A 10,460-nucleotide genomic window follows, 5' to 3' on the forward strand; every position below is an offset into this window, starting at 1 on the left:
AGGGCCTCTAGGAAGGCGAATGAACAAATTTAGTACTTAAAAGGACAAAAACAGAATTTGATGATTAATGGGACCATACGCACCACCCTGTCAAGCCAAGGTACAGCCACAGCAACCCGGAGGGTGGGAGTCTCCCCAGCCGTAGCTGAATCCAGCTGTAGCATAACATAAACAGTCAGCTGGGGTAAGATAAGCAAGAGATAGGCAGACAACGTTACTTACCAAGCAGACCCCGAAGGTCCCCGGAGGAGCGATCCCACACCAGCGGTCAGTCGCACTGCGTATGAGGGGGATATTTAAGGGAGGCGCTGGCTGTTGCACCAAAACGCCAAACTCCGCCACGGCAACAAAAGTACTTCTTCCATGCTAACGTAAAGACCCACCGGAGAGGAGCGTAAACGGAAGGAGGGCGAGCCAAGCACGGCCGCCTCCTTAAATACGGGGCGCATGACGTCGCCTAACGACCTGCGCGCCATTATAACAGGTAAAGCGCCCCGCAGCGGCAGGGAGGGAGCGTGCATCTGGCTAAACAAACTCCGAAGACAACCAGGTGAATACCTTGATATACTGCATGGGAGACGAAGCAGATGACGTCTTGAGAGGCTTAAAACTAAGTGCTACAGACCAGCATGAATACACAAAAGTGAGAGAAGGATTTGAGTCTTTCTTCATTGTTAGAAAGAACATTGTATATGAGCGCGCACGTTTTAACATGCGCAAACAGGAGGCAAATGAAACAGTCAACGTTTTTGTAACTGCCCTACATGCATTAGCAGAGCACTGCAATTATGGGACATTGCATGACGAGCTAATCAGAGATAGGATAGTAGTGGGACTGGCTGATGCAAGGCTCTCCGAACGCATGCAAATGGAGAAGGATTTAAACCTGGAAAAAGCCATTAACATGGCAAGACAATCAGAGGAGATAAAAAAGCAACAAAACACACTGAGGAGTGATGCCAGTAGTGTAGTGCAGATGGATGCCGCCACTGTGGACAGAGTGTTTGAAGGCAGAAAGCAAAGAGAAAAGCCCAAGTTCAACAAATACAAAAGTGATGGAGCAAAGCCACACTTCAGCAGCCAAAGTAGAAATCCACATAGCTAACCGGTGCTACAAAAGTGGTGGCCCACCTCATCCTAGACATGAGTGCCCTGCCAACGATGCAAAGTGTCATTCATGTGGAAAAAAAGGTCACTTTCAGCGTGTCTGTCGTGCAGGCAAAAACGTGGACGGTATTGAGACGGAGGAGGAGGATGAAAGTTTCTTCCTGGTGTAGCGTGGTGGGAAAGCGGGGATAGTGAAAGGTTGCCACAACGTCACCTGGGGAGTTCCACCTCCAGGAAATACTAAAATATGGTGAGTGCAACAGCACAGGTTTCGTTTGAATCACAGGGCAGGAGACGTGTTGTACTAACAAGAAAGAACTTTAATATAACAGGAATAAATACAAACAAAAACACAATGAAACAAACAAACAGAATAACAATTTAACATAAGAAATAAAACACTTTTGACATGAGCAACCAGGGACAGGGCTGGGACTTACCACGGCGACGACAACCAGGAAGAAAAAGGGGAAGGATTAATAAACTCGCCACCCGTGACACAGCAAGGTGAAGGTGTAGCGTGGAGAGCCACAGTGCATGAGACAATACTTTTTAAGAACGACACACTTCCTTGGTCCTGAGCCAGGCAGTCTTTAACTGTGGAGCCGTGCTCTTATCAGCCGCAACAGTTCATAAAAGTGTGGTTTAGGACAGTGCAATTTCTAGTAAAAGCCAAAACAGCAGGTCCGTCTGAGGCGTGGTGGCCAATGACGTCCGACGAAGGAGCAGGGTCTCTAGGAAGGCGAATGAACAAATTTAGTAATTAATATGACAACATAACAGAATTTGATGAATAATGGGACCATACGCACCACCCCGTCAAGCCAAGGCACAGTCACAGCAACCCGGAGGGTGGGAGTCCCCCCAGCCGTAGCTGAATCCAGCTGTAGCACAACATAACCGGTCAGCTGGGGTAAGATAAGCAAGAGACGGCAGACAACGTTACTTACCAACAGACTGCACCCCGAGAGTCCCCGGCGGAGCGATCCCACGGCAGCGGTCAGTCACACTGCGTATGAGGGGTCAATTTAAGGGAGGCGGTGGCTGTTGCACAAACACACCAAACTCCGCCGCGGCTACAGAAATAGCTCTTCCACGCTATCCAAGACCCACCGGAGAGGAGCGGAAACGGAAGGAGGGTGAGCCAAGCACGGCTGCCTCCTTAAATACGGGGCGCCTGACGTAGCCTAGCGACCAGCGCGCCATTAGAACAGGTAAAACGCCCCACAGTGGCAGGGAGGGAGCGCACATCTGGCTACACTGGGTTATGTGACGTCCGACAAAGCTGCATGGACCGCTAACATAGGAATAATGAACACCACAATCAGGTTCAAACTCGACGCCGGAGCGGATGTCACTGCTGTGTCACAGATTGATATGAACAGCATATTTTCCCGGTTCACAGCAGCCTGTTCTCCAGAAAGCAGAGAGACCTTTGCTGGGTCTGGGACGGATCCCGCTGGATGTGTCAGGGTTCGCCAGATCGCAGCTGAGGAGTGGAGTCAAGCAGACCATGCAGAAGGTTTATGTGGTCAAAAATCTGAGCACGCCCTTGCTTGGATTTCCAGCCATTACAGCCCTTGGCCTGCTCAAACGTGTTGACAGCATAGATTTGGACACTCTCAAGTCGACTTACCCTAGACTGTGCAGCGGGCTAGGTGAGGTGAAACGGGCATATCACATAAAACTTAAACCAAATGCTGTGCCTTTCTCACTGAAAACCCCTAGGAGAATTCCCCTGCCGCTGGTGGAGAAAGTCAAGGAAGAGCTGCAGCGAATGGAAGAGCTGGGCGTCATCAGCCGTGTGGAGGAGCCAACAGACTGGTGTGCCGGTATGGTGGTCATACCAAAGAAAAACAGTCCACGCCTGAGACTGTGTGTGGACTATACTGGCTTGAATGAGTATGTGTGCCGTGAAAAGTACATTCTGCCGTCTGTGGATCAGTCCCTCGGAATGCTTGCCGGAGCAAAACCCTTCAGTAAATTGAATGCTAACATGGGGTTCTGGCAGATCCCCTTAGCCAAAGAGTCAGTCAAGTACACCACATTCATGACACCCTTCGGCGGTCCACTTTACCCGTCTTCCCTTCGGCATCAACTCAGCACCCGAACATGATGGCGGAAGTCATAGAGGGGTTGGAGGGTGTGGTCTGCCACATCGAGGACTTACTAGTGTGGGGGCGGGACCAAGACGAGCATGACACCCGACTCCATGCTGTGCTGCAAAGAGTGGAGAAAGCAGGCATCACCCTGAATGTGGAAAAGTGTGAACTCTCCAAGTGCGAGATGGCCTTTTTGGGCCACATCATCACAGCCACGGGCATCCGGCCCGATCCGAAGAAGACTGAGGCTGTCACGGAGATGAAGGAGCCCACAAATGTGAGTGAGATGAGGAGTTTTCTTGGCATGGTCAACCAGCTGGGAAAATTCATTCCTCAGCTGGCGTAAAAAGACAAAGCACTCCGTGACCTCCTCTCGAAAAAGAACTGCTGGGTGTGGGACACGGACCAGGTAATGGCGTTTAAGGAGCTGAAGGAGGCACTTGCTTCTCCTCCAGTGCTGGCCATGTATGACCCAAACAGAGACACTAAAGTATCAGCCGATGCATCATATGGCTTGGGAGGCATTATTCTCCAGAATGTGGATGGTGAATGGCGTCCTGTGGCTTATGCATCGCGGTCACTCTCTCCAACTGAACAACGCTATGCACAAGTTGAAAAGGAGGCTCTGGGCCTCACATGGGCCTGTGAACGGTTCCAGGATTTCCTCCTGGGAAAGCATTTCATCCTGGAGACCGACCATAAACCCCTTCTCAGCCTACTTGGAGCCCAAGCACTCGATCTTCTGCCGCCAATAATTCAGCGCTTCAGAATGAGGCTCATGCGCTACTCATACACAATCGTACATGTGCCAGGGAAGTCACTCTGGACAGCGGACACACTGTCACGTTCGCCTGTGAAAGCGAGCATGTCCCCAGATGAAAACGAACTGATGGAGAGCACAAACATATATGTGGACTGTATCATTGAAAATCTGCCTGCCAGTCCCTCATACATAGAAAATCTGAAAGAGCAGCTCAAAGCTGACAGTGTCTGCTCACGGGTCATGACACTGTGCAGAGAAGGATGGCCAGCGCATGTAAAACAGGAATCAGTGCTAAAAAACTACTGGCTAGAGCGAGCCACACTCACAGTGGAAGACGGCTTGCTACTGAAAGATTCACAGCTGGTAATACCTGCAACACTGCGGAACGATGTGCTAGCCAAGCTTCATGAAGGACACCAAGGTGTCGTGAAATGTAAAGCATGCGCACGCCAGTCTGTATGGTGGCCGGGACTCGGTCAGCAGATAAACGACATGGTACTCAAATGCAGAACATGCATACAAGAGAGACACAATCGCAATGAGCCGCTCATGCCCTCAGAGCGCCCTGACCGACCATGGCAAAGGTTGGGGGCGGACCTCTTTGAACTGGGAGGTAAGACGTACTTACTTGTCGTCGACTACTTCTCGAGATATATTGAGATTGCACTCTTATCTCACACCAGGTCCACCGACATCATCACTCATCTAAAATCGATCTTCGCTCGCCATGGCATCCCGGAGGTTTTCTGGACAGGCCTTCGCCTTGTTTGCAGCTGTATATGGATTCAGACATGTCAGCAGCAGCCCGAGGTTCCCGCAAAGTAACGGCGAAGCATAATGGGCGGTCCAGACGGTGAAAAACCTTCTAAAAAAGGCAGATGACCCCTACCTGGCTCTACTCGCTTATAGAGCCACTCCTCTTCAGAGTGGATACAGCCCCTGTCATCTGGACCCTACACTGCCTGACAGCAGCGCACTGGCTCAGAAGGAAAAGGAGAAGAGGATGTCAGATGCTGCACACTATAACAGGCGTCACCGTGCAAAAATGCTCAGTGACTTGTCACCAGGAGAACGTGTATGGGTCACCGACGCTAAGATGTCTGGAACTGTGATCCAGAACCACTCTACTCCGAGGTCTTATTTGGTGGATTTACCTCAGGGGGTGGTGAGACGTAACCGATACCTCTACAGACGCCTACACAAGAGAGGACTCCACCACAGCAGCACATGTCAGAGCAGGCTCCCATGTCACCTGCCGTGTCACCTCCAGTCTCACCTGCAGAGACTCCCACTCTCAGAACTAGGTCTGGGAGAGCCGTCATTGAGCCCGCTAGGCTTAACTTGTGAACTGAAATGAAGTGAAAGAAATCTCTGAAATATATGTTGAGTTATTGTTGTGTTATGGTGTCATGGTTATGTGAAAGCTTAGTTGAAGCTAATAGGTGTAGTTAAAACACTTTATGTTACAATGTGAGAATTCAGGGAACAGCAGTTGTTTAATTAATGCACTTGTTTCATACAAGTTCCAACGCTCACTAAAGTGCCTAACATTGTTTTCCTTACAGGGTTCGAATGGTCTAATGGAAACAACAGTTTACTCTTTGTTATCTTAAAAGGGAAGATGTGGTATTGTTCAATGTTACTCACAACAGTTGATTGACATATAGGTTTAGCCAATTGGAAGCCCCTATGTTGGTAGGATGTGGACCAATAGGATGAGGCAGTGAATGTGGGGTGCGGGGTGAGACAAGGAAGGGAGGTTCCAAATAAACATGTCAACGTTAGTACACAGTCTGTCTCACGCGCATTATTAAGTGAACTCGACAGCGAGAACACTACTATGGAAAGTCTTATAGACCTACAAGCAGGGGCGTAACACAAGATTCTGGGTCCGATAAAGAAGCAGTCCCTGTGGGCACCCTTCCTTCTCTCACTTCATGATGTCCCTAATGCATATTTAAAAAAAGATTTCTACAAATAACAGAGTCAACGGTACAAATTAATCTGTAGTGTTTGTTAGGGTAGTCACTAATGAACAGTACATACCAAATTTACATTATATCATTTAGCCGACACTTTTATCCAAAGCGACTTACAAAGTGCATTCAACTGTGAGGGTTCAAACCAAGAACAGCATGGAAGTACAATTTGCTTAAAAAAAGCCAAACCACAACGTGCTCCATGTAAGTGCCATATAAGTGCAACTAAACTTAATTTTTTTAAATCTATAAATATAAACACCAGAGTTGACGATGGTTATTAGACCATCATCTTCTTAGCCAAGGTGTAGTCGGAAGAGATGTGTCTTTAGCCTGCAGCGGAAGATGTGTAGACTTTCTGCTGTTCTGATGTCAATAGGGAGCTCATTTCACCATTTAGGAGCCAGGACGGCAAACAGTCCTGATTTTGTCAAGTTGTCCCTTGCAGTGAGGGAGCAGCAAGCCGATTGGCCGATGCAGAGCGGAGTGGACTCTCTGGGTTGTAAGGATTAACCATGTCCTGGATGTAGACTGGGCCCGAACCATTCGCAGCACGGTACGCAAGTACTAATGTCTTGAAGCGGATACGGGCAGCCAATGGTAACCAAGGGAGCGGAGGAGCGGAGTAATGTGAGTGAACTTAAGTAGGTTGAAGACCAGTCAATCTGCTGCATTCTGGATGAGCTGCAGACGTCGGATGGCACTAGCAGGCAGACCAGCCAGGAGGGATTTGCAGTAGTCTAGCTCTCAGTAAAGGCGAATTAAACCGTCGGTTACATGAACATCAGACAACTGTAAATCTGTGACACACAAACGTGTTGCAGCCGCAGCCAGTGTATCCCGGTGTTATAAACTGGGTTAGTGATGGTTGGACTCACCTTTCTCTGGAAATAAATCTGTCAACAGTTGTCTGCCCTCTGTTTGCTTTCTTTCGCTTTCCTTTTTTTCTTTTCTTTTCTGATTCCCTGACTTTACGTTTGCTTTCCGAAGATATTGAACATCACTTTTCCAGCAGTCAGTCATTTCGATTGCGTGCTGCAAGGACTAAACCATTTTTGGATACAAATTTCAATCAATCAATCGATTTATTCAGCCAGTTTCAGCCATTTTTATTAAATACTTTGAAATTTTAATTAATAATATAAGCTATTATTATAAAAAAAAATTATTCTGGCTTTTCAAGGGCCCCCTTCCCCTTTTGGGGCCACAGGAAGTCGGTTCCACTTTTCCCCCAACTACGACAGCAATGCCTACAAGTCTAACCCTAACCCAACCCAGAGGACTATAAACAGAACAGAATAGGCAGTGGAGTTCACTTCAGCATTGATTAACAACCAGCAACACACACTGGGGCTATTTTGAATCGCAATCTATATATAGTCTATGCACAAGATCGAAGTGAGTGAGTGACTGCTGGAGAAGTGTTTTTTTAAATGCCGGTCAGAAAAGTGCAAGTTCAATCAGTCTGAAAAGAAAAGAGAAAAAGAAAGGAAACGGAGGTCAGACAACTCTTAATAGATTTCTTTTCACAGAAAGGTGAGTGAGCCCAACTAGTAACGACACAGTTTATTATGACCGGGTCACACTGGCTGCGCCGCATTTCTGTGTCGCAGATTCTCAGTTGTCTGATGTTGGGTTTAATTTGCTTACTGAGAGTTACTGATAGCTCATAGTAAAATAAGAATGCAGACTTGAACCTGGACATGTCCGCTTATAGTCAAATCCCATTCAAAAACAACCTCCACTTTCGAGAGTGACCCTTCAAAATAAAAGTCCCATACAGATACACTGCTTATGATTACAGGAAACACAAATTCACTGACCAACCTTTCACAATAAGGCAACTAAATAAAATAGCTTACTTGCTTTCACACTGGGTGATGATCCACTGCGGAGCTACAGCTGAGTTTATACAGAGGGTTTATATTGAAGATGGACATGAATGTGTGTGTGAGAGAGAGACAGGGCGAGCAAGAGAGAGAGAGACAGGTTGAGCAAGAGAGAGCAGGCAAGAGAGAGAGAGACAGGCCGAGCAAGAGAGAGAGAGAGAGACAGGGTGAGAGAGAGCCTATTGCCCTTCACCTGAAGTAGGTGAAAGGGATCTATTGACAGAAATTTTATATAAAATAATCGTAGTGATGTTTTCACCAGTGTGTTTCATCTAAATTATACAAATTGTTGTTTTATTTACCCTAGAATATTTATATTGAAATTCTTTATATTTACATCAGGGGGGGTCTCTCTATGGAGGCCACCATGTTTCTTGTAGTAGCCCAGACTGGACAAACTAAACACCCTTTGAGTTTTTATGAAAACTGAAGGCTACCACAGGTTCTCCTTCATGTTTGGAAGGAGAGGGTGAGGTGAGGGGTATTGAGCTGCAACATGCACCTTCGACACTTTGTCACTAAATTCTACACACTGCAACATTAATATACCTACAGCCTTTCTGAGGTTTCTGATGTGATCACTGTATTTCCTTGTATAAAAGTATTCCTATGCACTCAAATAAATACCATTACTATACGGTACTATACCTTATGAAGCCATGCATTTTCCACTTGTGCAAATATTTCACAATAAAAACATTTAAAAAACAAATGAATGGATTCAGTCAACAGAAACACTGGAGCTGATTCAGTGTGGCCTCTCTAATTTGTTAACATGGGTGCAGAAATGAAAAACAAGTTGTTCCACAACCATTCTGCGGCGCAACCGCAGCCAGTGTGACCAAAGAGAGTGTAAAATAATACACAGATTTCATATTTACTTATACTAAATTTAGTATGTATTGTTCATTAGTGACTACCCCAACAAACACTACAGATTCATTCGTACAGTTGACTGGGAGAGGAAGGGGGCCCACAGAGACTGCTTGTGTATAGGGCCCAGAATCTTGTGCTACGCCCCTGGCTGTGTGCCCTGAAGACCTGGATTTAGAAGAATTACTCTACATTGACCATACTGATGGTACTCTCACTTTGTCTTTTTCATGGCCATTGTTACGTGCAGCAAGGTCAGGCAGGGTCAAAGGGCCTGTATATTTGTTTCCCTCCTGCCTGTCTCTCTCTCCCAGGTGCTGCTGCTGCTGCTGAGGATGATGGTAAGCCTATCGCAACCCAGGGCTCCAGAATAAAGGCTGCAAGCCCTGAGAGTTAAGCCCTTTTTTTTTTACTCGGCCTCAGATCTGCTGCTACACATGCTGTTTTGCTGTTTGGTATTGAGAGTACTTGTAAGGTTTGTGGTGGGAGTTTTTTTGTTCGACATTAGGTAAGTCGGGGTACCCGAAATATGTTGCTAATAAATCGCCACAGGCAATAATCAATTCATGAACACGTCATTTTTTTATTTAAATTGTCTAATTCTTAGTAAAAGAGAACCTTCTTGTCAGTCCGATATGTTTTTAAACAATAAATGTCAAAACAAAGCTGGTTTATTTATCATTTCTTTATTCTTGCATTTATTTTAATTTACAGGTTAAGCAAGCATTGATGAGACCATCTCCAGCCATTGTTCCACTGAATCTTATCACTCTCAAGACACCCATAGTAAGTATAATTGACAACACATGTAAACAAATAAGTAAAACTAACTGATATGTAGTTGAACAATTTATATTACAGTAAAGGGATTTATGTTTAGAAATTGGACCTTTGCCATTGTGTGTAAGGGATAAAAGAGGTTCATGTCAAAAAATCCAAATGATAATGTTGTTAGTGAATTCCATCTGCAAACCTTTCGTTAATATTTAGTTTCTGTCAAACCAAGTGATCTCTAGAATGCAAAAAGAATTCTTCGACTTTCTCACAGAAGGACAAGGTTCCAGCGAAAGTCCCTTCTGGTGTAAGCACATCAGTTTAACAATTCTGAAAATACAGCTAGATTAGCTACATGGACTGAAGATACAAGAGGAGCCTTTAGAGATGATGAGCAGTGAAGAAGAAAGGGAAAAAGCAAAGATCCAGGTAGAGCCCTAAAAAAAAAAGGAAAGGCAAAGGAGGAAGAAAGACGAGGGCAGGTGGGGTCCTTGAAAAATAAAAAGTGTGGAATAAAAAGACTTTGATGCTGGATATAAAACATGTTTATTGAAATGTTCAGTTAGTAGACACCAAAAAGATACCATTATGGAGATTTTGTCTTATTTGTGTGTGTTTTCTGAGGCCTCCATTTTGTTTAATAAAATAGTTCATATTGAAAACTTAATTTGTTTATTTTTAAATTCCTGAGGTTGGGTGCTATTTTCAACACCTATAGCTCAACACAGGCTTGAGCTATAGGTGTTTGTCTATATAAGGTGTAATCTTGACCAGATTCTGGGTATCCATTGGTCCAACACCCATCAACTACTTTTAGGTATTTTCTATGTAAAACGTTTTGAAGAGACAATTTTTATATACAATCGCATAGAACCCGACCTCGCCGGACAAAGCTGCGGCGTGCTCCAACCTGATTGCAGTTTCTGTGGCTAGAATGTAAAAATTCCCTCATTATCTACTTGCCACTATGCCG

General features: G+C 45.6%; 1 protein-coding gene across 1 annotated transcript; it reads left to right on the forward strand.

Annotated features, from left to right (window-relative positions):
- The first annotated feature begins 548 nt into the window (after positions 1 to 548).
- Positions 549 to 4,709, forward strand: LOC117765155. Its single transcript, XM_034591481.1, has 3 exons — positions 549 to 1,026; positions 2,641 to 3,135; positions 4,453 to 4,709. Exons 1-3 carry the CDS (start codon positions 572 to 574, stop codon positions 4,457 to 4,459), a joined length of 957 nt encoding a protein of 318 aa, XP_034447372.1. The 5' UTR covers positions 549 to 571; the 3' UTR covers positions 4,460 to 4,709.
- Positions 4,710 to 10,460: the final 5,751 nt, after the last annotated feature.

This window comes from Hippoglossus hippoglossus, chromosome 7 (assembly GCF_009819705.1).
Source record: "Hippoglossus hippoglossus isolate fHipHip1 chromosome 7, fHipHip1.pri, whole genome shotgun sequence".
In the NCBI taxonomy this organism is placed as follows: domain Eukaryota; kingdom Metazoa; phylum Chordata; class Actinopteri; order Pleuronectiformes; family Pleuronectidae; genus Hippoglossus; species Hippoglossus hippoglossus.

Coding starts and splice junctions, on each gene's coding strand:
- LOC117765155 (XM_034591481.1), top strand. CDS start 572: ATGGGAGACGAAGCAGATGACGTCTTGAGAGGCTTAAAACTAAGTGCT. Junction 1,027..2,640: donor GAAGGCAGAAAGCAAAGAGA/AAAGCCCAAGTT, acceptor GGTTTATGTGGT/CAAAAATCTGAGCACGCCCT.